Genomic DNA, 27728 nt, shown 5'->3' on the forward strand with positions numbered 1-27728 from the left:
GGAACCCCAACTTTAAGAGAATCTGAGCAATCCTTTTGTATTTGTTTTAGAGCAGCTTACAACTTGAAGTGAACGGACACAGTTTTACTCTCACACTCACACACACACACACACACAGACACACACACAGACACACACACACACACACACACTACTAAAAATTTTTTTTTGTCTTAAGGTTACAAGTCAGCAGGCTTTGGAACTTCAAAGACCAACTTCAGGATTTGTGGAGATTGCTCTGCTTGTCGTAGCAGACACCTAGTTCCCTTTATGACAACAAGATACAGAATAAGTTACAGGATTAGCTTAAAACTTCTTGCAACTGGTATATAAATATTTGCCAGCCATTTCCTCATTGACCTAACAAATTTAATGGCTAACTCCCCTTTTAGGTTTTCTTATTAAACTAATTGAAACTCGTGACATTCAAGCCAGTCCTGAGTGAAGGTCATGGGACTTTTGTTTCTCACACTACGACAGCAAAAATATAAGTGCCTTTTCTCTTCCCTCTACTTCTCTTCCCTCCTTTCATTTCCAAATAGCTGTTAGCGATAGCTTTACTTTTACTTCATCAAGGTAGATAATATTTGTATTCTGCTTTGTAGCTATAGTTAAATCCTCTGTGCTGTGTCTGTAGGTCCGTCTTAGAAGCTGAAAGGCAATAAGCATATATACTGCTATGACTGTGTGGTTGTTCCCTGAAGAGCTAAGTGGTGGGCTAGAATTCCATCTCCTTCACTGTGATTCTGATGTGGTCCTTGTGTCATTTGGGGGGGATGTTCCTAATATCATGGCCAAATGGGTTAATTAAAAAAAATTTTTTATTGTTTAAAATCATGTCATATTTTAGTTTGCTTCATATTTATTTATTTATTTATTTTACTTTATTTATTTATTTTATTGGCTGTGTTGGGTCTTTTTTGCTGTGCGCAGGCTTTCTTTTTAGTTGCGGTGAGTGTGGGCTAGTCTTCGTTGTGGTGCGTGGGCTCCTCATTGTCGTGGAGCACAGGCTCTAGGCACGTGGGCTTCAGTAGTTGCAGCACATGGGCTCAATAGTTGTGGCTCACGGGCTCTAAAGCACAGGCTCAGTAGTTGTGGTGCACGGGCTTGGTTGCTCCGCGGCATGTGGGATCTTCCTGGAGCAGGGATCAAACCCGTGTCCCCTGCGGTGGCAGGCAGATTCTCAACCACTGTGCCACCTAGGAAGCCCTGCTTCATATTTAGATGTTGACTTTCTTGTTCACTTTTCCTAGAGTTTCAAGAAGCTTTTTTGTTGTCAAAATATGCAGTCAGCATATTCTTAAAATAATTCATACTGTCCACTGTGTTGAGTCCAGTTCCTATCTAGAGGCATCCCTATTGGGGCCTCCATTCTTCTGCTTCAGTCACTGGTTTCTGTGCTGCACAACTGCTATTCTGGGGCTTTATTAATTCCTGAGTTATTACCGCTGCTTTCTGAATCTTGTGCTTTTCTCCTTCATGGTTTATATCCTCATTTTGCTGGAGTACTTGCTTTAGTATCTTCCTCAGAAACCACATGTGGGAGGTAAGTTTTCTGAGCCCTTGTTAGCTTAACTTTACTTTCACTTAACTGGTAATCTGGCTGAAACTCTAGTTTCAAGATAGCTTTTCCTCAGAATTTAAAAATCAGTGCTGTGTTGTTTTCTAGCATTTGCAGTTGCTGAGGAGAAGCCTGATGCCAGTCTGATTTTTGTTCCTTTGTAAGTGTTCAGTTTTTGTCTTTGGGAATATTTAGGATTTCTCCTGAAGTTGCACAGTGATGCACTTAGGTGTGGACTTGTTGTTGTTGTTGACTTTATGGGATATTTCAACCTAGAGACTTGTGTCTTCCTCAGTTTGAACACATTTATGTCCACTGTTTACCTGGTTCTTTCCTTTATTTTCTCAGTTCTCTCTCTCTCTCTGCACCTCCTGTTAGTTGGATGTTGTGACTCTGCAGTTTCTCCTGTTTTTGCTCAAACCTTCTACCCCTTTATCTTTCCATTCTGAATTCTGGGACATTTATTTAACTTTATCTTCTAGATCTTCCACTGCATATTTAGTTTTAGTGATCATGTTTTTAATTTCCAGAAGTTATTTCTTAGATTACTTTTTGTTTTTCATAGCATCTTGCTTTATAGGTAGAATATTCTTCTTGGATGTGTCTGGGGCTACTAATGAGTGTTTTCTTCAGAATTCTCTTCTGTGTCCTGATTTGCATGTTTGTTCCAGCCCAGGTTGTTCTGTTTTTATCATGCGTGTATTTATGTACTTGTTGCTGGCCTTTGTTACACGCTTGGTGATCTTTGGTTGCGGGCGTGGCTCCCCGCCGCAGTGTGTGTGGGTCTGTCTCCCTGACGGGGCTCTCCCTTCATGGGAGGGCTGCCTGCAGCACATCTGTGGGTATGGCTGACGCTCGAGGAGGGCTTCATTCGGGCTGTGAACATCCACACACGTGGCCCTGGTTTTCCTCAGGCAGTTTACTTAGATCCTCTAGAGAAGCATTCCAAGGCTTTCTTTTCCTTCCCTTTTACTCAGTACCATTTTCTCCATTTTCTATGTTCCAGACATTTGCAGAAACTTTTCATCTACATAAGGCTCCCCCTCCTACTCCTGTGTGCTTCTAGGCATGTATCCATGTCCCCCTTAACTACCCTTTTACTAGGATCTTGGGAGGGAGGGGACGAGAAGAAAGAAAATGTGCCTAACATGCATTTTAAACAAAAAGACCTTTAAGAAGTACTTTGCCCTTGTTTCAAAGTGATCGCTACAGGAAACTGAGGAAGCAGAGATAAACAGTAAAATAAAAAGTGATGTTCTCCCATCACCCAGAAGTAACATCAACATTTTGAAACATGTGCTAGTTCCTTTTTCATTTTTCTGCACATCTATTTATCTGTTTTTTTCCTTTTATAACAATAAGGTCATACCACATGCCCTGCTTTGGAATATGCCTCTGAAATCAAAACGATAGCTTTGAAATCTCGTTTCGTGTCACAGAATACCCCTGACAATAATGGAGACCTGGTATTTATTGAAAGATGTGTCATCACCATTCTTAGACATTAGGCTGTTTATAATTTTTATTATTACAAACAAGCATTTATAAACACTTTTGGATAAGTCTTTACTCATATCCTTGACTGTTTACTTAGAATACAATCCCAGCAGTGGAATTGCTGGATTAAAGTTTATGCAAGTCCCTGCCTTGGTCCAGCATTCACGGTACTCTTTGAAATAGCTCCACTTTAACTTTCTGGCCCCAGACTTTCACTTCACTCCACTGCGCTTGAGTTCCCTCGAGTGTCATTGTGGGGGCGTCAAGAGTACAATTTTCTGAATCACACAGACCAGGGTTGCATCTCAGCTTTGCCACTTACTAAGTGTGTGACCTTAGGCTATTGTAATTAACTTCTTTGAGTACTAGTTTCGTTTTCTATAAAATGGGAGAAATAATTCTACTTTTCTGATGTGGTTGTTGTGAGGATTAAACAAGATTAAAAAAATGCATGAAAAGCACTTAGCACAGGCCCTGTCCAAGGGTTCATAAACTTGTAGTGATGGGGTTAGACCCATTTCTCTCCCTAAGCTTGTGCAAATCTTCCTTCAAGGCCACATCCAGATGCACGCACTCCTGTGGGCTTGTGGAGCACGTGTGGCCTGGACCCACATGTGATGTTCAGAACACCTTGCCTTGTCGGTTTCCTGCGTGTGTGTGTGTGCTTGGACCGAGGCGACGTCCTCCCCATCCCGCACTGTGCCGCCCCTCCTCACCAGGACTCACTGCTTCCCGTGAGTGTCGTGAGGAGCAGAGGCCACGAGGAAGAGGGGCTTCCCGTCAATGCTGGCAGCATCAGGATGCGTCTTCGCAGCTTGTTTAGAGCCCTTTGGCGGCTCAGGAGCTCTGAACGTGGTCACTGGCTCTGAATACTGGATGAGAACTGGCCCCAGGATCGCTGAACCCAGTGTAGCCTGTGGGCAGCAGGGGAAAGGAGCTCTGCTGAGAGGCGGTGGTGGGCACTTGGCTAAGGCTGAGCCTCTCCTGGGTGTTGTCCGGCTGGAAGGCGGAGCTCAGAGCTCAGCATGTGGCCTTGAGACCTTTGTGTGGCCTGTCACGTGCCTCCCTGGCCCTCGTTACTTTGCACCGGGCCATAGGATGCTTTTGAGTAGGGCTTTCCTCCTGAGCGCACCCAACCCACAAAGGTCCCTTTCATGACTTGAGGATGCCTCCGCAGTTGCCAGGGGAGATTGAGAAGTGCCGTTTGCAGAGCTGCAGATGGGAGGGCTTGCCCTGGGATCCCTTCCAGGAGAGGCCCCGAGGAGGGGAAGGTGGTTCCTGGCGTGTGTGGCTTACCCTCCTCTCCCGTCTGGGTGTCTTTCAGGAGTCATGGCCGGCTTCAACATGGGGGGCGACCTCAGGGAGCCCGCTGCCAGCATTCCCCTGGGCTCCCTGGCAGCTGTTGGCATCTCGTAAGTTCCCTTCTTGGCGATCAGCCGGAGAGAGGGAGAGAAAACCCCGGGCGAAAGAAGGGATTGCTCCTTTTGTTCTGCGGGCGCCCCGGCTGTGACCAATCTATTCTATATTCCAGTCCTCCTTTTAACACTCAGCCAGCTGGAAAATTCACGTCTGGTGGGTTCAGCCGATTGCGCTTTCCTACCCCCTGCCTGGGAAAGCGGCCAGGAGGAAGATCTTTAAGGAAGGTGGAATCCTTTCTCTCCTTTCTCCTCTGACTCCTGCCGCTCCCCCTCCCCCACCCCCACTTTGAACTTGGGCATTTTGTAACCATTGAGTTTCCAGGATCATTGAAGGGAATACAGAGAGGAAGCATTTTGTAATCAGACAGACCGGGATTTGCATCCCAGCCCACAGCTGACTGGCTGTGGCCGGGAGGCGATGTACTTCACTTTCGGAGCCTCCCTTTCCTTCCCTGTAAGATGGGGGTCATGAGAACACGTGTGCCCTGCAGGGTGCGGAGCGGCTGTGGGAAACCGCACGTGGCAGGACCTCAGAGGCTGCCTCCCCCTCCCCCCGCGTCCCCCCCGGCACCGCCCCAAGGCTGGCAGGCTTCCCCGTGTGAGTCTGCACGGTGCCACCCACGTGCGCAGGCCGGGTGCCTTGGGTCTGTGTCTGACCTTCTGGAATCTTCTGTTTCCTTTCCGTACCGCGGGAAGACGCTCCTTTGCCTTCACTGGGTAGGCATGAAAGGTAGTGAGATCCCAGACACAAGGGCCCAAGAGGGTTAAAGTGCCTGTATTATTTGAACTGTGATGCTTAAAAAATATTGTTGTATCTATTTCACCAATGCTCAGTTTGCTTTTAGCTTGTTGTAATGGCAGTGTTGCTCCTAGCCAGGTACACAGCACCTGTCTATTTTGTGCTAAAAAAGGTGATCTTGTTGGGAAGAAAATGAGGCCAACAGAGAGAAGGCTGGGTGTCAGGAAGGAAGGGAAAGAAAGAGCCCTGTCACGTTTTTGGTCACAGCTGGGAGGTCCTGGGAGGAGCCTTTGGCCCACCCTCCCACTGTCCAGATGGGGATGAGGCCGCAGGGATCATGTGACTTGATGGAGGTCACAGGGCTTCTGAAGGCAGAGCCAGGTCACTGCTGGCCTTTGACACTCGGCTTGGCCCTCTGTCACCTGGGGGCCAGGGAACAGCAGGGCTCTGAGGCCTGAGAGATCATCGGCGTGTTCTGCTGCAGGAGGATGGAGCGCAGGGCTGCCCGTCAACCCTGGCCGGCGTCCTGGCCACCGAGAGACCAGCTGGGCTGCTTCCCGCCCCCGACAACCTCTGTGTGTTTCCCTCTGTAATGCAAGAAAGAGGCAAAACAATGCTACATTTACATATATATATATAAAACATGTCATATGTAATATATAATGAAATATATATATATGAAATATATATGAAATACACTCGAGGAGAAAGAGTACTGGAAGTGCCCCCCAGAGGAGCTGGGAGGCTTCATGATGGGCCTTTCTCTGTCCTTTGGGACAGGTCCCCTTGGGAACCCTTCGGCTGAGCGGGGTGGGTTGGGATGAGGTAGGGCGAGGTCAGGTGGCAGCTCTGCTCTGCTCTTGGGTTTCTTGCAGGTGGTTTCTGTACGTCGTCTTCGTCTTCCTGCTCGGCGCCGTCTGCACCCGGGAGGCCCTTCGCCGTGACTTCCTGATCGCGGAGAAGGTGGGTGCGCGCCGCACTGCCCAGCGGGCTCAGGCTGTGGGTCATCGACTGGCTCTGAGCAGCAACGGCCGCCTCCCCCGGCAGCCCTGCCTGGGGGCCCGGGGCTGCAGTCTCGGGCCCAGGACTGAAGTTCGGGGGCCAAAACCATGGGAAAAGTACAGGTCCTTCGTGTGGCTCCCTAGACCCAGGTAACAACACCTGAAAAGGCCCATGCGTGCAGGTGCTAAATAACAGGGACGCAAGCATCCCTTCACGTGGACAATCAGGGCAGAAACAATCTGGTCACACCAAACCCCCAGCTGCAATAGCCCTTCCTTTCTGCCAATAGCCTCTTCTTCCACCACGAAATGCGTAAGAAGGAGGGGGCTGATGGATGGGAAAGAGGGTGGGAAGGTGGAGACCGCTGGAGGAAACCCAGCGCCAAGGTGGAGGGCGGTGGGAGGCAGGGCTGGTGGCCCCGGGTGGACCTGGCTGCAGCGACTTCGTTTCCTGAGCCCGACAGCCCGCCCACAGATCAGCGAATTCCCCGTGTTCCACAGCTGCCCCTTAACAGGCTGGAGGTCGGGTGACAGTCAAGGACCCTCACTTGCCATCTCTAGACCCCAAGAGAATAGGACTTCCAGACATGTTGCTGGAAATCCCCCAAAACTCCTATCTTCCCTTCCGTTCCCTCGGGGAAAGGTGGGCCCTGAGATTCCTGCCATTTATCAGGGAAATGCGCTAGGGTAGGGAGGTGTTCTTACTCCGTTAACTCCTGAGTATCACTGCTCATATGTAGCAGAAAGTACCCCTTTCTCTGGTGTGAGCGTTGCAAAGCAGCCTTGCAGGTACATGGAGGGGCACTGCTGGGGGCAGCCTAGGGCAGGAACTTGGAACTTGCCTTGTAGAGGTGTGTTGGGGCTTGGTTTTCACATCGGCGCACGTTTCTTTTTCAGGCATGTAGACGTGTCAAGGTGATGCTTGTTTTCAGAGGTGGGAGGGCGGGTCTTGGCCTCAACGTATAAGCAGGCTTTGAAAGGGGGAGCCGTTCAAGTAGTGGGTGCTGACGTCGACCTCCCAGGGCCCAAGGTCTCAGGTCCCCCCAGGCGAGCAAGGTTTACTCTCAGGGAAGGAGTCAGTGTCCTCATTTGTACCTCGGTGCTCGCTGCCGTCTCCCGGGGCCTCTTCTGTAACTGGAATGAAAAGCTTGGCCACGTTGCCGGGATTAAAGGCCTCTGGGAGCAGCTGGGCCTTGGACCAAGTGAGCTCCCTGCTGCGATCGGCACTGTGCCAGTGGCCAGCTGGCTCTGCCCCTTCTCGGGCCGGTTCTTCCTCGTGGATTCCCCCACGGAGGCCCTTTCAACCACCAGAGACTCTGATCCGGAGGAAAGGAGGCAGTGAGCCCCTGGGCGGGGGCCCCTCTCTCCGCGCCTTCTCCTGCCTGGCAGGGAAGCTGAGAATGTGCGTGTGGGAGGGCGGGCAGCCTGTGTCCTAGGAAGGCCACGGCAGCCAGAGAGTGAGACCATCTCCACGGGCAGCGCAGGGGAGAATTTGGGGGTGGAAATTCCACCACTAATAAGAGACTCGTGATTGGAGGGGTGGGGGTGGCTTGTTTGAAATGCCCCCTGTCCCGGACAGTGAAACAGCTAGGCAGGCAAGCCCTTCTCCGGTTGGGGGCACCTGCTAAACCCTGCCTGGCGATAGCATGCGGGAGTGTCACTGCGCACACCAGGGGAGGGCTGGAGAGTTGGTTTTTGGAGAGGACAAGAGGCTGTTTCCGGAATGGGCTGTTGTAAAGCCTGTGAAAGAAAGAAAAAGGAGCGTTCTTGATCGTTAGGAGCAAGTGAGGGGACAGGGACGGAACCCACCAGGGCAGCTCCACAGTAGCAGTGCCCTGGTACGACCCCCCCACCTGTTGTCCCCCTACAAAGGGGACCACGTGAGATTTTCTCCCCAAAGCCATGAACTCCGGCTTTGCTCCTTTCTGGCCCTTCAGCGTCCCTGCTTGGGACCGACTGCGCTGCAGTAGCAGGGACTATACTTAGGCAGTAAGTTGGGCTACAGACAGTTGTACTCACGGCACCTGAAGAATGGGAGGGTGTGGCGTGAGAGGCTGGCAGCTACAGGCATGGTCTCCTTACGTGGTGCCTTGACACAACCTGCCACCCTGATGTGGTTTTAATAAACGGTCCCTCTCGCCCTCACGGCTTAGCTGTGGCCTGGGTTCTGAGTCGGCCCATCTCTAAGCTCTCCTGGGCCCCGAGGAAACACAGCTTCTTCTGTCTGGTCTGTGTGGCCTGAGGGTCTGGCTTGGGCACGGACCTCCAGCATCCGCCCCTTGGCGCTCCTCCTTAGGCAGCTCCTCTGAGCACGTCCCTCTCTTTCTCTTGGGCGTTTTCTGCCAGAACAATTATCTTCAGGGGCTGCCGGCTGCCCTGCATTTCTTTCCACTGACCTGCAGCTGGTCAGTTCATCTGTTTCTTTCTGGGCTTCCTGCAGCTTCTCTGGTCTGTTTCTAATTGTTTGGCTTCCCAGCCCATGGTTTCTTTCAGAAGTTTCTTTTCACTTTATACCCCTACCCCAGAGGCACTTTTTCCTGGCTGCTGGGTGTCAGTCTCAGTAATGTCACACTTTCTAAACAGCCTGGAGGACGCTGCCGTGACGCCGAGGTGATCTGTGTCAAGCATGATACCTGGCGCATAGTTGGTGCCTATTACATCTTGACTCCCCTACACACTCCTTATGGGGATATCTTTACAGATAGGGCACATTTTGGGGTGGGGACATTTTTTTCCTATGAAGCCACATGTTTAACTGAATAGGAAAAGCCCCAAAGTGTCAACGCCAATATTATTTGGTTATAGAAAAATGAATTGTATAAAGAGCAGGTGTTCGTAGGGGTAACATTAAATAGACTGAATCATTGCTTCATAATACACATGTATGCAGCCCAAGAAAAAAATGTTTAGTGCGCATCAAAAAGACCAAGTATTTTAGGAACCTGGGGCTTGCTAACGAGCAAACTAAGAACAGAGTAAGTAGGAACAGTATCCTCAAAGCATGTTTGTGAAAAATGGGGTATCGCACAGGAACAGCTCTCCTCACGTTTGGGTTTGACAGTCTCGGTTTCCCACGTGCATGAGCGGAGCGTGGGAAGTCGGGGCGAGGCAGGGCTCGTGGCTGGGGGGGGGAGCCCGGCCCCGCGTCCGCCACGCAGCCCCCCCGCCTGTCCTCTGCTCTCCATGGTGGTCTCGGCGCTGCCTCTCAGGAAGCGAACCCAACTTTGTTTCCTCATGGAAAGTGGCTATCCAGTGAGAGAGGAAGCGTGACTGGAAGTTGGGATGTCGGTCAACGCATGGAACGAGGACAGTATCAGAAAACTGACGTCTGCAGAACGAGGGAACTGCTGAGGCATCGCCATGGTCCCCTACTTGGGATTGTGAAGCTGTCAGGATGTACTCCTCAGTAAGGTCGAGGGGCCACAGGAGGTGCACGAGACAGAACGAGCACCTTGGAAATGACGTTAAGCCCAGCCCTTCGAGAGGAGGGAGCAGCGGGTGGGTTGGTGGGCCCTCGCAATGCCTGGAGCTCCAGTGGGCGCTGAGATCACGTACCCGGAGCAGGGAGGCGAGGTCCTGATTTCCATCAGTAGTTACGAAGAAAGAAATTAGGGTAGTTCACACCCCAGATAATATTTTAGAAAGACAGCTTTTTGTGATGCCTCACACAGGTGGATGCCAGAAGGGCGCATTTGCTTTTTCCTAAAGAACTGTTGACACATATCTGGCCAAATAAATTCTCACTTCCACTTCCACTGGCATAGTTAACAAGTTTACAGCCCCATATAAATAGAGAAAACGATGAAATTCTGGAAGGCTGGGAGCAAAGCTGTGGAGTCTACTGTTGTACCTGTAAAGCCTTGCCCTGTGCCAGGTGTCTGTGTGGTCCTCAGTATATGCTCCCTACATGGGTGGATGGATAAGAGAAAGGAAAGGGCACGACTAAGGTGGGAGAGAGAGAGAATGGAGTTGTTATAATATATCCAACCACGAGGACCAACATTTCATTTATTTTTCCGAAAATTGAATAACAGTTTTATATTAAAAGAGTGGCCAGTGAACAGGCCATTCTAAACACAGTTGACAAACTGGATATAAGTCACTACACCTGGACAGTTGTCCCTCTGGCCCTCAGCCTCAGGGCTCTGCAGGGGTCCCAGGGAGTGTTTGTGGGAAGGCTGGCCAGGATGGAGGTCACTGTATCACAACCTCCTGTTGCCAGAGACTTCCTCTGGTCAGTTCCATCACTAAAGGACTCCAGCCTGGGCAGTCTCCTTCCCACTTACGTCCACTGTAAATGGGCCGGCTGTAAATGAGAAAGATTTTTTTTTTAACTCAAATGTATATAACCTTTTGGATGAGAAGCAGTAAAATTTCTGCAAGGATATACCATGCCTGCCTGTGCTAGAGAATTCTCTGAGGGGAGGATGCAGTGAAGACAGTGTACCACACCTAGTGGTTTTCACCCTGACTTCACGTTAGAATCACTGGAGGCCTTTTGAAAAATCAACCATGTCTGTGGCCCGCTCTGTTCTGATTAAAGCAGAACTTCTGGGGTGACTCGTGTGTAGCCAGAGTGGAGAACTACTGGGTCAGATTTTCAAAGAGCTTTTGATAAAATTTCATCACAGAGTCCATTAAAAAAAAAAAAGTCAACAGACAGAGAAGACTGAAACAAAGGTTGTAGATGAATGATTGCATCTCAGGATGGATCAGGGGTTGATACTGGCACTAGTTTATCTAAGAATTTTGTAAGCCATCCAGGGCATGAAGCACCATGAAGCTGTGACGCTGCCGGACTCGGGCGGGGGTGGGGCAGGAGGCGTGGGCCTCAGGAGCTCCTGGGGCAGGTGAGGGTCACTGACCGTCCCTCGGGGCAGGAGGTGACGTGCCATCAGAGCATGCACGTGAGGTGAGGGAGACGTGAGGTGACATTAGCTTCTTCTCGTAATACAGCAGTAAGGAGGGTGGGAGTGGGATGCACGTAGACACCCATGACCCTGAAGAAGAGAGGGAAGATCCACTGGGGGTAAAGATGAGGTCATACATGTAGGGAGAAGGCAGCCACCCTGAATTAAGGGAAATGCAGGCTTGGTAGGGGACCTTAGTCTTGTCCATGAAACCTCTTCCTCCCTGACCATTTGGGGGTAATTCCCCCATGTAAGGTCTTGAAGGGAGTGAGCCCCATTTAACATTATAGGAACAAAGGACCAGACGCTCACTTGCCTGTCCCTTTGTGGCGCGTGTAGGGCACGCGATGTCGGCTGGGCCCGTCAGGTGCTCCCGAGGTAACACATGAGGCAAAGATAAAGAGACGGGGAGAACTCAGCTTCAGGGCAGTGGGCGCTGGTCACATCTCGGTCAGACGGCTCCTGTCTGGGAATGGAAGTGCGCCTCCAGCCTTGGGTCTTGCCTTTCCCGCAGCCGGACCTCTCAGCCTCCCGACGATCCTGTGACCCTCCGGTATTCTACAAATATACTCTTAAAAAATATTTCCAGTCAGGAATCCAGGGCGATGCAGGTTTCTGGTGATAACTTGTGGGCTAGGAAAGAGGTGTAGCCGGTGTTTAGTATAGCTTGATGCCACTGATCCAGTGCATTGCTAAGGCAAGGACGTGAAAGCTGGGATGAGGAGAGCCTCCATGGAGAAGGGTGTAAGTGACAAAACTGAAAATGAAATCTAACCCAGCTGTAATAGTTGGACAAATGAGCACTTAGAATACGCAGTTCAGGCCATTTGCCTAAAGTAAAGCATTAGAAAGGAAAAGGCAGCTCAGGTATTCAAGAAAAGAGAGAGACGTTCCTGTGGGTGCGGATGAGGCCCAGCTCAGGAGTGGGAGGTGGATTCGTGGTGGACCGTGGGGCACAGAGCTGCACGGCCAGCAGCACGGGCCTCTGCAACGTGGCACCAAGCAGAACAACCCTGCCCTCTCGTGCCCTCTCTGTCGGTGCCTGTGGGCCACGTGGGCCGTGGGTCTCATTCCCTGATTCAGTGCTTCTGTCTCTGTGTTGGCACCAAGTGGACCAGGATGAACCAGATGGGAGCCCCGCAGAGATGAAGCTGGCGGAGGCGATGGTGTGCCCCGTGCTCCCCAGCCTGACACGAAGCTGCAGCGGAGCCCGAGGAGCACCAGTCACACCTGGAACCGGGGCTGCGGGTGGCCTCACGGAGGAGGGGAGGGTTGTGCTGGGTCTTGACGCACAGCTGGGAGTCTGAGAGACAGACAATGCGTAGATTAGGGGTGTGGACAGAGGGTTCCAGCAGGCCGAGAAATCACGCTGATAGACTCTGAGTGTGCAGGGTGTGGGGCTGGAAGAGCCACAGACCGGGACGGTCCAGGTGTGCCAGGGCGGTGGAGAGCCGTTGGTGCTGTCATGGGCGTTAAGTCACCCTGGCAGAGGCCTGGGACTTAGCATTGCTGGTGGTGGTGGTTCTCAAAGGATAGTCCCCAGACCATCTTCATCAGCATCACCTGGGCACTTGCTAGAAATCCAGATTTGGGGCCCTACCCCTACCTACAGATTTTTAAAAATTAATTAATTACTTAATTTATCGGCTGTGTTGGGTCTTTGTTGCCGCACACGGGCTTTCTCTAGTTGCGGTGAGTGGGGGCTACTCTTCGTTGTGATGCACGGGCTCCTCATTGCCGTGGCTTCTCTTGTTGTGGAGCACGGACTCTAGGTGCATGGGCTTCAGTAGTTGCGGCACACGGGCTCAATAGTTGTGGCTCATGGGCTCTAGAGTACACACTCAGTAGTTGCGGTGCACGGACTTAGTTGCTCCGCGGTATGTGGGATCTTCCCGGGGCAGGGCTCAATCCCATGTCCCCTGCATTGGCAGGCAGATTCTTAACCACTGCGCCACCTAGGAAGTCCCACTATCTACAAATTTCTGAGGTAGGGCCCAGAAATCTGTATTTTAACAAGCACTGCGGGGACTTTGTAGGTGGCGCAGTGGTTAAGAATCCGCCTGCCAATGCAGGGGTTCGGGTTCGAGCCCTGGTCCGGGAAGATCCCACATGCTGCCGAGCAACTAAGCCGGAGCGCCACAACCACTGAGCCTAGAGCCCGTGCTCTGCCACAAGAGGAGCCACCGCAATGAGAAGCCCACACAGGACAATGAAGAGCAGCCCCCGCTAGCTGCAACTAGAGAAAGCCTGCACGCAGCAACAAAGAGCCAACGCAACCAATAAAAATAAATACATTAAAAAACAAAATACAAAATAAACAAGCACTGCGGATGAATCTGATGCACAATTTGATAACCTCTGTGTAGTCCATACAAGAAGTAATGGTGGGTCAAACTGAAATGGTGGCAGTGCCGAGGAAGCGGGGTCGGGCTGGGGTCCTGGAAATATATCCGCGATGTTGAATCTAGAGGATCTGTGGTCAGATGGGGTATGGGTGGGTACCAGAAGGAGCACGAGCAGGTTCAGACGCTGGATAATGAGACTGCTTCCTCATGTAGGTGTCCCTAGTGGGCTTCCTGTTCCTTTTGGGCTTATACGTCTCGTCCCTGGCCTCCTGCATGGGTGGCCTCTATGGAGCCCCCCGGATCCTGCAGTGCATTGCCCAGGAGAAAGTGATTCCTGCTCTGGCCTGCCTGGGGCAAGGGGTGAGTGACCTTTTCTTTGAGAAATGTACATTTTGCCACTAACCTGATTGTTGGCCAATGAATTGCTTAAGTCTTTCTGATAAGAGCTGCTGGTCTGGTTCTGGTGGAGAGAAACAGGAATGCACCTCTGTGCTCTGGCTGCTTCAGTCTGGGGCCATTGGACAAAGTGTCTGTCAATGTCACAACCACCCAGGGCCCTTTAGCACTGGGTTAGCTAACCACAAGTAGCACCGTGGACCCTGCGCAGCCGGGACAGGGAGCGCCACAGCCTTTAACAAAAACAGATTCCGGATCCTCCATGTTTAGCATAGAGGGAAAAATCTCTTGGTGAGGAGGGGCGCTGGTCCTTGCAGCTCTGTTCCCGGAGGTTCACCTTCCCTTTGGGGCTGCTTGATGATCATGTCTCGCACCTCTGGTCTCTGGGCTCCATGTTCATCATCACGGCCTAAACCCTCACTGACGCAGCTTGCCTGAGTCGTGGAACAACCAGACGAGAGATTCCTAAAGCCCAGGGGGTGACAAGAGAAAGAAACAGAGGGGTCCTCCCCACTCCCTTGGAAGGCAGCTGTGCTAACCACTATACCACCAACGCGTCGCCTCCGCACTCCCTTCCCGTCCCCATCCCCCCTCTTGTTTGAGGCCACGTGGTTACAAGTCACCTTTAAGTCCAGCCTTTACCTTCCTCCACTTCTTCCCCACCAGTCAGCATGGGCAGGTAGGGCAAACGGGTATCATCTCTAGGGCCTTCCCTTCCATGTGGTGTATGCCTTTTATTTTATTTTATTTTATTTTATTTTAATTTCATTTATTTTTGTTAGATAATAAGCGTACAGGATTCAAAACTAAAAATGATATAAAAGGTACACCCTGAGAATTTTTGCTCCTGTCATGGGTCCTCCCGCTCTTTCTTCGTCTGCATCCATGCTGTGCCAGTAGCTGGTTTTATTAGTTTTTCATGGATCCTGCTCTCTTCTGTTTTTACAAAGGTGGTGTTCTGTGTACGTTGTTCTCTACTTTGCTTTCCTTCATTTCATGTAGCTTGGAAATCTGTCTTTTCACATAAATATAGAGAGAACTGTCTCATTCTTTTTCCGTCACGTGGCTATGTCATAGTTTACTAACCAGTTCCCTATAGATAGTACGGCTTCTGGTGAACAGTGCTACAAAGGATACTCCTGTGCGTGTGTGTGTGTGTGTGTGTGTGTGTGTGTGCGTACAATTTTGTACATGTGCAGGTAGATGTATCTGCAGGATGAATTTTTGTAAGTGAATTTGCTGGTCACGGGGTACGTGCGTTTTCAATGGTAGCAGACGTCGCTGAGACACCGTGCGTGGAGTTTGTATTGTTTTGTTCCTCTACCAGCAATCAACGAGAGTCCCTGTTTCCCAATAGCCGTCATGACTGTCAGCTTCAGGCCAGGAGACGCTGCTTTATAGGGTTCTGTTCTGGTCTCTAAGAAATTCATGAGGTCAAGGGGACCTGCCCGTCTAGATCCCATACCCACCTCCTAGACTGTGGCCCAGGTATGCTACACCCTGGAATTCGCTGCCCAGATGTCCCCCAGCCCATACCCCGGCTCTGCCAGGGCATCTTCCCCGAACCTGTCCTTTTGAGGGCCACGTGTGGGTGTGAGGCCCCCTACGGCGTGGTCTAGGAAGACAAGGGGGAGGTGCTGGGCGGGCTGTGAGCTGGGTCCTGCAGTGAGGAGCTCCGGGGAGTGCAAGAATTCTAAACGTGAACCTGGCCTTCCCCATCGTCCTGAAGGTATATTTGCCAGGGAAGGAAGACAGGCCATACTTGATTTAACAGCTGTGAGCTTAGTTTATAGTTGTGCCTGTCTGGACACAGGGCACGTGGCTCTCCATTGGCACTCTTGCTTGAGCACCACAGTGTCCCGTGAGCCCGTCTACAGCTTGTGGTCCGATGTGAGTTCTTGCCGGTTGTGTGGTGAGACATGGCGTCTTAAGACACTTGCGATCTGCTTGACTCCTATTAGGAGTGATGCGGAACATCTTTTCTGCTGAGTTATTTGTATATATTTTTTTCTGTGCTTGTTGGTCTTTTTTTCTCAATTGATAGACACTGTTTCTTTGCCACACGTATTACAGGTATTTTCTCTGGTTGTCCCTTGCCTTTTGGAACGTTTTTTTCCCAAGTGTCTTTACACGTGATTAATTTTTTTGGCGGGGAGAGGGCTACGATGGGTCTTCGTTGCTGCGCACGGGCTTTTCTCTCTAGTCGTGGCGAGCGGGGGCTGCTCTTCACTGCAGCGCGTGGGCTTCTCCATCCGGTGGCTTCTCTTGTTGCAGAGCACGGGCTTTAGGGCCCTCGGGCTTCAGTCGTTGCAGCACACAGGCTCCGTAGTTGTGGCTCACGGGCTCTAGAGCACAGGCTCAGTAGTTGTGGTGCACGGACTCAGTTGCTCCGCAGCACGTGGGATCTTCCTGGACCAGGGCTCGAACCCGCGTCCCCTGCATTGGCAGGCAGATTCTTAACCCCTGCGCCCCCAGGGAAGTCCCCATACGATTAAATTTTACTAGTACATTTTCTTTTCTAATGGGGGGTGGGGGGAAAGGAAACGTTAAAAATTTTTTGAGATACAGTCAACATACAGAAAAGGGTCTAAAACCAATATGAGCAGTGTAAACAGTGACTGTGAGGTGCGCACCGTGTGACCCTCACCTGAGGGCACGCCCAGCCCCTGACCCGCCCTCCCCGCTCCCGCTCTGGCCAGAGCCCCATCCCTCTCACTGTGGAACCTACTCTCCTTGTTCCTGTGATAATTTCCTTGCTTTCTTTGTAGTTTTAATCAGGAAACTTTTTCTGAAAAGGGCCAAATAATAAATATTTTAGGCTTTGCAGGCCCTATGGTCTCTGTCACAACTACTCAACTCTGCCGTTGCAGCTCAGAAGTTGCCGCAGACAATACCTAATGGGGTAAGTGTGGCTGTCTTCCAATAAGCTTTATTTGTGGACACTGAGATTAGCATTTCATGTAATTTTCAGGTGTCACAAAATATTACTCTTCTTTGATGTCCCCCCCAACTGTTTAAAGATGTAGAACCACCTTTAGCTTGGGGACACACATAAACAGACGGCGGCCAGGTCTGGCCCAGGGGCCGTGGCTCTCCAGCTCTCGAGGGCAGCCTCCATGTGTATCTCTAAACACAATAGGTCCGTTCTGCCTGTTTTTCAAACTTCACGTAAAGGTGGCATGCTTCTTTCGTGTGTCATTGTGTTTCTGTGATCTGTGCACATTTTGCTTGTAGAGAGACTTGTCTGTTATCATCTCTGTGCGGCGTTTCCTCCTCTGCTGCCATTTATTCACTCACTCTGCTGTCCTGACATGTCCCCATTTGGGGCTGCCACGGACAGTGCAGCGAACATGCTCGTTTGGGCTGGTTCGCGTATGTTCTTCCAGACCACGTACCTGTTAGTGGCATTGCTCAGTTGTAAGGTGTGTGTATCTTCACTTACTAGATGACACCAAGCTCTTTTTCCAAAGTGGTTGTGTTGGTTTGCACTCCTGTCGGCAGGGAGTAGGTGTGCCCATTCCCATACTTAATGTTGCCAGTCTGGTGGGTGCTGAAGGGTGTCTCACCACAGTCTGCTTACGGATGAGGCTGCGTATCTTTCATGTGTTTAATAGACACTCTTTTGCACAGTTTCTTTAGGGAGTTGTCTGTCTTCTAATGATTTTCTCTGTGTATTCTGGATCACCCTTTAACAGTTACGTGTGTTACAAGTATCTTTCCCCATTCTGTGACGTGTCTTTATGGTGTCTTTTGGTAACAGAAGTTCATGGTGACTATTTTATCGTTTTACAACCCACCCTTATCAAAGTCCTGTCCTGGACCACTAGCATTTCCTACGGTTTACCTAAGACTGCCTTCCACTTACCTAAGAGACCCTCCTTTTAAGTTTTTGTTCGTTTATGAGGATTTACGTTATTCTTGGTAGTTTTATTGTTAGAATATGCTAAACAGCTGTAGCAAATATACCCCAAAATGTAATTTTCAAAAACAGTACAGTGTATTTTTACCCCTTTAAAAAATTGTTTTTACTCTGAGGTTCTAGGGAAGGTGTTTCAAGTCAGTAGGGCCTCTGATCCTCAGAGACTCAGGCCAGTGGTGACTTTGCCGTCTTCACCTTGTGACTTTGAAGGTTGCGCTCTGTTCCAGCCCTCAGTAAGCGGAACGCACTTGGAGGAACACACCTGGGAGGGCCACAGGTCAGATCTGAAGGTGGCCTGCCCCTCCCGGTGCAGAGTGCTGGCGTAAAGGAGGTGGGAGCCGTGGTTAGAGCCTGCGTCTGTCCCGAGAGTGAGGCTGACAGTATATACTGGAGGAGGATGAGCGCGCGAGAAGAGGCGTCAAGAAGGTTGCTTGACTGAGCAGCGAGGAGGGTGCAATGGCCGTTTTCTGAGATGGAGAAGCTACAGAGGAGTGGGTTCAGAGAGGCAGGACACTGAAGGGTCAGCAGTTTGGTTCTGGAAATATTCGGTTTGAGATCCTATTAGACATCAACCAGAAATGTGGAGTAGACAGTTGAATGTTTAAGTCTGGATTTCAGGGGAACATCTCAGGCTGGAGATTCAAATTTGGGAGCTGAGAGCATCAATCCTGTATTTAAAGCCATGAGCCTGATTGAGATCCTAGAGGGGGAACAGAGAGGAGAGCCAGGGTCTGAAGATGGAGCTAGGGATTGCTCTAGGTGCAGATTTCAGAGATGTGGAGTGGCCAGCGACAGAGACTAAGGAGCCGTCAATGATGAGGACACGAACCAAGAGAAGCCAGGAGACCGGGAGTGACCAGCTGGGTCCAATGTAGTCCTTAGGTCAAGGAGGGTGAGGACTGAGAAGGGACTGTTGCTTTTGGCCCAAGAGCTAGGTCAGTGACTGTGAGGGATAGCTTCTGTGGGGTGACAGACTGTACAGAGTTAACGTGTTTTCTCCACTCCTGTCCTCTTGAAAGTCACCATACTCCCCTCTGTTAATAACAGACGTGCGTAAATGTGTGTGAGAGCACGTGCCTGTCTAGGGTCAGAGTTCTCCCATCTCAGCCAGCAGGGATTCTGCGGTGTCTTCCGGGGTCTGCCATTCAACTTAAGGTGATTTTCTCCATTGAAGCATGGGAAGAATCAGTTTTGCACCCCTTTGCTTTCCAAGGCTGGCGTTAAAGACCCGTTGAAAGACTGAAGGAGAAATATTTGTGAAATCCGTGTTCTGGAGTGTTGCCCCCCGTTGGCAGTCACTAACACAACTAAGGCCTCGCGGCTGTGTGAGGAGCCTGCTGTGCGCCAGGGCGCCCACATCAGCTCTGCCCTCACAGTAGCCCCGTGGGGCGGATGTCACCGTCCCGGGTTTGCAGATGAACCGTTATTAACACACCAAGAGTCACATGGGAGAAGTGGCTGAGCCGCTGTGAGTTGCGTTTCTATCACATAATGTGATTTTCTTCTGAAATGTCATGGTCTGCATGTTATTTTTGTTTCTGCAGAAAGGGCCAAATAAAACACCTGTAGCTGCCATCTGCCTGACCAGCTTGGTGACCATGGCCTTTGTCCTCGTGGGTCAGGTGAATGTCCTGGCCCCCATCGTCACCGTCAGCTTCATGCTGACATACATCGCGGTGGACTACTCTTTCTTCTCCCTGTCCGTGGGCGCCTGCAGCCTCCCGCAGGTGCCCGCCTCGGTGCCCGGGGAGGGCCTGGAAGCTCGCCACTGCTCGGAGCACCTGCCCCTGGAGGAGGCTCCCGGCTATGGCTCTGGGGGCGTTGCCCGGAGCCTCTCTGAGAGCACTCTGCTGGAATTCACCAAGGACATGGACCAGCTCCTCCAGCTAACCAGGAAGCTTGAGAGCAGCCAGCCCGGGGAAGGAGAGAGCCACAGGATCCCAGAGATTCAGAAGGGGAAGACCAATAAGGCCAGCAAGCAAACCCTCCAAGAGAGCTTCCTCTTGGACCTCAGGCCCCCTGCTTCCTTCCCTCCCGAAGGCTCTGACGGATGGCCCACTGCCTCCTGGGAGGGGCTGGGGCCCCGCGGGAACATGCAGAGTCCCAGGGGTGAAGGGGCTCGGCCTGCAGGAGCCTGTGGAGAGCAGCTCATCCCTGAGCCGCGTAAGCAGCCCAGGCCGCGTGCAGAAGGTGGGTGCTCTGGAATCAACTGGGGTCTCCTAACTTGGGTGACGACTCAGTCATCACAACCCTCTTTCAATTCCTTAGTTCATTTTATAGCTGGGTTTAAAATCCTTCTTAATTTTGTTTGGCATTTACTTTTAGAAGTTATGGTCCGTTTTCAGTTGAGTTTGTAATTCTACTCTGGTATAGATCGTTAATTTTAAACAGAAATTTCTATCTCCTCCTGTACGTTCGAGCTGGGAGCGGTGACTAATAATTGAATATTAATTTCATTTTACTCAAAAATCAGACAACATGAATGAAACCAGTTTCTCCTTCCAAGGGAAGTGGAAATGTGTTTTGACAGACTGCCTGGCAAGGACTCAGTGTGTTTTGTCTCTGGAAGATGAATCTCCCAAGCCAGGCAGGAGGGGATGGAGAGAAAGGAGGTGTGCTTAAGGAGCCCAGCTTTTCTTCGCTTCCTCAAATCTGCAGACACAGAGACACAGGGAGAGACTCTCAAAGGGAGGCTTCCAGGGCATGAGAAATTCCAAGAGAAAGAGAGAACTCAGAATTTTTTGGTCTTCCGTATTCTAGGTGCTGTACGTATATTACTGCAAGTAATGCAATAGATGTTAGCATTTTCTGTTTTACCAGTGAAGACCCTGGGTCCCAGTGAGATCACAGAGACACCTCAGGGCTGATACTTTGCACAGCCATGTTTGAAGCCTGGTACTTTCCTCTACATTTCCTATTACGAGAAATGAATAATTAGCCCATTTATGCCACTCTGATTTCTCATCCAATGTCCCCAGTATAACTGCATCACATTTAAAAAATTAATTTAATAGCTAACATTCATATTTTCATGATTAAGTAGATATTGCTTAACTCTGAGCCATATATTGTACTATGATTACCTTTTCTTTTTTGTCCAACTCTTTCTGTTTCCTGGTTTTTTATTTGCTTGGTTTTCTGTCATCATTTTTCTCTACGTGCTCTGGTGGATACGGCAAATGGCTGTCAATGTTATTTTCCAAATGCTCGAATTCTTCAGAAATTTATCATATCCTTTTGTTTTTTCCCCTCTGTCTACAACTCCTGTCCTGATCCACTGTCAGTTCATCAAGCCTGCTGCAAAGCTATTGTCTTGGAATTCCTCTAGCACGCTTTTGTGTCATATCCAGGGAACAAGATTTCTTGGGATGTAATATTATGGTAGACTTCTGTATTTTTTTTTTGTTCCTACTCAGCATTGAATGACCTCCCTATGTTTGAAGAATTTCCAGTGTTATGAGTCTCAGTGGGAGGCAAAGCAAGCCTTTTACACTTAAAACTGAAAATGTCGGATACTCAGTTTTCCAGCCTCCCCTGTAGCCAGAGTTCAGGCACAGGATCGAGGCTCAGCTAATCAGATGAGCCCTGCGTGCACTTGGAACGGGGAACTGGAAGCCTGAAGGAGCAGGCACTGTGAGAGCTCTCTGGAAGTCTGGTAGTGGCTGCAGGATGACTACATGCCGGGCTCCAGCATCCAGGGCTTTTCGGGGTCGGAAGTGTCTAGACCTTGGTGCCTGCCGCTGTGGTGTCCCCAGGAGACTGCTCTGACGTGTACTGTTGAGTGTTGTCCCTGGCTGCATAGATCTGAATGGGACGCGCGTGCCTCTCCAGGTATTCTCAGAGGCCGGGAAGCGTCTTTTTAGCTGGTTGTATTGCTGCTTCACATGCAGTCATGGGGGGCTTTTTCCCTAAGGAGGAGGGGAGACTGGGTAACAGTGAGTCTGTACCATCGCTACCCTGTTCTTAATTCCCGAGAGCTCTTGGCTGCAGCCTGATTTGTCTTTATCTTTAAAAAAATTGTTTTGAACATCATCTTATTCTTGTTTTCTGGGCATCATGCTTATGTTATTTTTCTGATACTATTACTTATTCTCCCTTTAGTCTTTTCCTGCCCCATGTTCCTTAGATTCTTTCCTCTTTGGCTTGGTCTCACTCTCTCTCTTTTATATTGGAGGCTTAACTGAAGTGTCTGTTGATCTTTTGATTTCTTTTCCTGTTTAGAAGTAAGCACTGAAAAGCTGTTTAGAAGACCTGCATCGTGGGCAGAGCTTACTGGTTGGGGCATCTCACTGTAGAATGATCAAGAAGCTGGCTTTTTCCTGGGAGGACCCCCAAGTGTGATTAGCTGGAGGTTCCTCTGTGGCTCTTCAGTTCCTCCAGAGAAAAGTCCTTTAATCTCTTTCCTGCGGGCCCCCCAGATGGCCTTTGTGTTCAGGGAGCCGGGTGACATAGGGAAGCTGGGGGCACTCCACTCTTTAGGGCACGGACTTTATCAGGTCCCGCAGTTTCTAGCTCCGTTCTCCCTCCACTCTTTGATATGCCTGGTGTCCCAAGCTCAGGCCCTTTCTCGGTTGATTTTTTCAGAGGAACCCCCACATACCTTGGGGAGGGGGTCAGGCAAAGAGGAGTTACTTCGTCGCTAAATGGCCAGACCTTGATGAACTTGATGTCCAGCTGTTTCGTGTGCAGTCTCGCAGCAAGTCCCCTACTCCACATCGCTTCCCAGGGGCGGGTCCTCCCTGGTGCCGAACGTCGTGGGGTCTCCTGGGGTGCACGGGGCTGCTCTTCGCCAGCACCCTCCCCGTGGGCCCTAGCACTCGTCCTCCTTGGCTCTGCTCCGTCCGTCACCACTCCCCCGTCAGCTCTCCACCTTCCAAGACTTGTTTTCATCTTTCCTCTCTCCTTCGCCTTGTGTTCGTGGGTTTATGCCTATTTAATTCCTTTTCTGGTTTCTTGGTGGGTCATCGGGAGAGAGGTGTGGTCAGTGTGCAACGTGTCGTCACGGAGGTCGCCCGAGCTCAGACATGTCCCGAGCTCTTGTCGACCGCTCCCCCTCCTCCCCCCTTGCTGCCTTCCCCTTGCCGTCTGGCGCCCAGACTCTGTAACCTCCACACTCATCTCCAGCCTTCAGATTCCTCCACATCCTGCTTCTCCTTTTCACTGTTCACTGAATGATGTTTCTAAAATAAAACTCTCATCATGTCTCTCTTACTTAAAAACCTTCATTGGAATCGTATACCTTCCATCCTGCTGTGATGTGCAAGGTTCTTGGCAGTCCTGCCCTGCCCTACCTTCCTTGCCACTGTCCTCAAGACAGCTGCCGTGTACGTATGTCCAGCTACAACCTAGACACGTGCCCCAAACACATCATGTTCTTTATGCCTCCTGCCTTTGCGCGTTGCGTCACCTCCCCCTTCCATCTGAAAAAAGGTCAACTTAAGGTTTAAAAACCACTTGACTTTTCAAACTCCCTCTGAGAAGGTTCGCTGGTTTCCCCTCCTGTGCAGGCAATAACATTTGCGTCGCACTAACGGTATAAACACTTCTCACGTTGTTTTATACGTTTGTTTACTTGTTTGTCTTCAGGCCTCCTCGTCTGCCTGTCTTAAGGAAAAGAAATATTAGTTTTATCCCTTTGCCCTTAGCCCGTGAGTTTCCTTTAGTCACAAACCATGTCTTTCCACCCTGTATTCATCAACAATGTTCCCACACAGTACATGGCATCGACAAACACTCAGTAAAGGCTAATTAAGTTGATGAACAATTGTACAAATAAAAATTTTAAATGTTGACAGGTAAGGTGGAGTAGAAGGAGGTAAACTAAGAGCCTAACGCGTGACAAAGCAGATGCCTTAAAATAATAAGAATTAAGTCACTATTGAATAAATATTGCTGAGAGCAAGTGGATGAAAAAATTAACTTGGGGCTGTATTTGATACCTTATATAGCCACCAATTCCTTATATAACAGCTGCAAACGAGAGATTTCTGACTATTGAAGACATCATCAAAGACAAAAAGGATCTGATTAAGCAGAAATAAAAAACATTTGCACCACATAGTGTCACAGAAGGAAACAATTATTCTGACAAACACAACTGATAAAAGCATACCTTCCAAAGCATATTATTTTTAAAAACAGGAAGGTCCAAATCCAGATTCTACTAAAGTGAGGTCAGAAGGGATGAACATACAATTTACATTTGAAAAACCAATCTCCAGACTCACTCACTGTGCATTCAACAAACTAACTTTTATGGTTAAGTGTTGAATGTTGTTCGTAGCTAAAAACAGGCAGCGTTTATTGAGCCTGTCCCACGTGCCTGGCACAGAGACAGTCACTTAACAGAGCTCAGCTCAGCTCAGCTCAGATCCAGGCATCATTATTACCTTTTTCCAGATGGCAGAGGTGAGGCTTAGGGAGGTTAAACACTTGCTAAGGATATGAGACAGCGAGAATTTGAACCCAGGTCTGTCTCACTTTAGAACCTGTGTTCTTAAGCACTACACAAAGTGAATGCTGCTTGGGGCCAGTGTCTGTTATGAACTAGGCCATGGTATTGATTAAGGGAGTCCAACTGAAACCACCGTTAAGATATCGTCGCACATCTATGAAGCTGTCAAGAATTTAGATGAAAAAACCAGTAGGCCGGTGGGCATCGGGTGTACGTACACATGGCTGGAAGCGATGGCAGTGGATTCATTCCTTTTGGATTTATCGATTAAACTGTTTCATCAAATATGGGAGGTTTTTGGCCATGATTTCTTCAGAAATCAGCAGTTTTGCTGCCAGTGGGAGCAAACTTGTGGGTTGTGCCTTTATAAATTCAATGTGGTGAGCAGAGTAGAGAATGGAATGGGGAAATCCTCAGCTTTGCTAGCCTGAGGGCGTGGACCCAGCTGAGGTGAGCGGTGGGCCAGCCAGAAGTTTAAGGGAAAGATCCTAGACACGTGAGAGCCGTAGAAGGACGACGGCTCCCCACATCCCCCTGCCCGGGGAGCCTGAGACAGGCCAGCCACAGTCAAAGCCAGGGGAGCCTGGAGAGCCGCAGCTTCGACTGTGCTTCCCGACCCACACAGACCCGCTGGCAGTGGGTGGGCGCCCCCGGGCCGGGCACGTACCGGGGCCAGCTCCGTGCTGGGGGGCACTGAGGAGGGGTGGGAGCAGCCCGGGAGCAGGGCCGTAGACGCGCCCTGTCCTGACTCTGGGCCGCAGCAGGTTTGGACGAATAAACACTTCTAAATTTATTGTCTCCATTTGGTAAAGGTCTAGAGCCCCAAGTGGTTGTTTTGGTTGATTTTGTCTCGTTGTTTACCTCTCTCTCCTGGAGAGGATTCGCTGGCCTCTTTACATTGTGGTAGCTGGAAGGCCCTCTGGTTCATTCTTTCTGGAGAGTGAGCTTTCAAGATGTAACAAGAAATATAAAACTGTCCAATTGCTCTGATTAAGTAAATCTATTTGGGGGAATTGTATCTCAAGGAAAAAACCCTAAACCAAGCAACAAACCGTAAATACGTACGAGAGTCTCATAGCCGCTCTGTTGGTGCCGTTGACAACCTAGGAATAAATGTGCAGCATTTGGAAAGTGGTTAAAAGATTGTAGGGTCAACATGTTAAGATACCACATGAACTTGGAATATGATCCTTTGTGGATCACATCAACACACATTCTTGGTTTGTACATGCCAGCTAGAACTATATGTTTATTTATCCTGATAAAGATGTGGAGTCCATTTCCAGAGATGGTTTAATGTTGATTTTAAGTAATTTCTATAAAATTATTTGAATTCATGATTTTAAAAATTGGCATAATTGTTTTCCCCCTTCATGCTTAAAGTCTTTGTATCTGCATGGGTTTTGTGAACATAGAAATGTCAGACATACCACTAGATTTTAGAAGACAATTTAATGTTATGCATTATGTTCATTATATTTGATATTTTAACATGCCTGATGCATGGTTCTGCTTACCTGTTTGTTTGTTTTGTGACTAAAGCTTGATAAAATTGCCTTCCCAGTTGTTACTCTAGTATTTCTAACATGGGAAACTGTCTCCTCCCACCACTAGTCTGTAAGACTTATTTCTTCCAGCATAATCCTTGAAAAGAAAAAAAAATTTCCTTCAGTCATTTTGGAAGGGTTTTGAAACCATAGCTGTTCAGAATTCTGAATAATTGTCCGCCCGTATTGTCATACCTATTCAGAGTCATTGAGCATCCTTGCCTGAATTCTCCCTTGCATTGCTGATGTGTAAAACTGCACTGTGCTTGCCTGGAAGACACACCCCTTCCTGTGACTCTCCCTGGAGTTCCTCAGAAAACACACACACAAACACAACTCCCTTGGGTACAGTCTAATTGAGTTAGTGCAAGATCAAGGTCAAGTCTGAAAGAGTGAGCTTAACATTTGACAAACTTCAGAGAAGCAAAAATCTAAGTTCTTCACCAATAGTGTTTCCTCTTAATAACCAGTGGAGCAGCTGTATTTCACTAAGCCTGTGATTAAAAAAATGAATCATGCATCAGGCATGTTGAAAGTATATAATGTAATCAAAAACAATCTTAACAGTGTTTCTTCTTTAAACAAAAGAAAAAGTAATAGAGCCATCAATTCAAATCAGGCATAAACCTTGGCAGAGTTTTTTAAAATTTATTTTATTGAAGCATAGTTGATTTATAATGGTGTGTTAGTTTCTACTGTACAGCAAAGTGATTCAGTTATGCATATATACATTCTTTTTCATATTCTTTTCCATTATGTTTTATCACAGGATATTATAGTTCCCTGTGCTAGACAGTAGGACCTTGTTGTTTATCCATTCTATATATAATAGTTTGCATCTGCTAATCCCAAACTCCCAATCCATGCTTCCCTCACCTCCCTCCCCCTTGGCAAACACGTCTGTTCTCTATGTCTGTGAGTATATTTCTGTTTTGTAGATAAGTTCATTTGTGTCATATTTTAGATTCCACATATAAATGATATAATTTGGTACTTGTCTTTCTCTGTCTGACTTACTTCACTTAGTATGGTAATCTCTAGGTCCATCCATGCTGCTGCAGATGGCATTATTTTGTTCTTTTTCTATGACTGAGTCGTATTCCATTGTGTATGTGCACCACACCTCCTTTATCCATTCACCTGTCAGTGGACACTTAGGTTATTCTCATGTGTTGGCTATTGGAAATAGTGCTGCTGTGAACATTGGTGTGAATGTATCTTTTCAAATTATAGTTTTGTCCAGATACATGCCCAGGAGTGCGATTGCTGGATCATATGGTAGCTCTGTTTTTAGGTTTTTTTTGAGGAACTGCCATACTGTTTTCCATAGTGACTATACCAATTTACATTCCCACCAACAGTGTAAGAGGGTTCCCTTTTCTCCACACCCTCTCCAGCATTTGTTATTTGTAGACTTTTTAATGATGGCCATTCTGACTGGTGTCAGATGGTACCTCATTGTAGTTTTGATGTACATTTCTCTAATAATTAGAGAGGATGAGCATCTTTTCATGTGCTTCTGTACGTCTTTTCATGGCCATCTGTATGTCTTCTTTGGAGAAATGTCTATTTAGGTCTTCTGGCAGAGTTTATTTTAATCCACAATTAATAAGGAGACATTTATTGAGCACTTCATATTCACAAACTCCTACATGCCTGGATTTGGCGTACAAAAGACGTCCTTGCCCTCAAGGTATGGAGGTGTCTTATACTTATAAAAGATAAGTAGAGTAGTTGAAAGTATATGGTGAGGGAAAGGCAGACATGTTGAGAGGATGAAGACTCCTCCAGGGGCTAGGATGGTTTGTCATCCATTTCACCTGATGTATGGGACATTTGCTACATTCCAAGCACTGTTTAAGGTTCTGGGCATGGGGAACATGCTCACCAGACAGAGAAGGTCTCTGCTGTCGCTGAACTTGCTTTCTAGCAGGGAAGACA

The 27728-nt window shown here is 49.0% G+C and overlaps 1 protein-coding gene across 1 annotated transcript in view; it reads left to right on the plus strand.

The window, feature by feature from the left end:
- The window catches only part of SLC12A8 (solute carrier family 12 member 8), a 121855-nt gene that overhangs the window by 74696 nt on the left and 19431 nt on the right, over window positions 1-27728 (plus strand). The window contains exons 7-10 of the mRNA XM_057737828.1: window positions 4383-4470; window positions 6091-6178; window positions 13685-13831; window positions 19331-19976. Of these exons, the coding sequence (XP_057593811.1) occupies window positions 4383-4470; window positions 6091-6178; window positions 13685-13831; window positions 19331-19976 (969 nt within the window). The remainder of the gene's footprint in view (window positions 1-4382; window positions 4471-6090; window positions 6179-13684; window positions 13832-19330; window positions 19977-27728) is intronic.

Source organism: Hippopotamus amphibius, chromosome 6, assembly GCF_030028045.1.
Source record: "Hippopotamus amphibius kiboko isolate mHipAmp2 chromosome 6, mHipAmp2.hap2, whole genome shotgun sequence".
NCBI lineage: Eukaryota > Metazoa > Chordata > Mammalia > Artiodactyla > Hippopotamidae > Hippopotamus > Hippopotamus amphibius.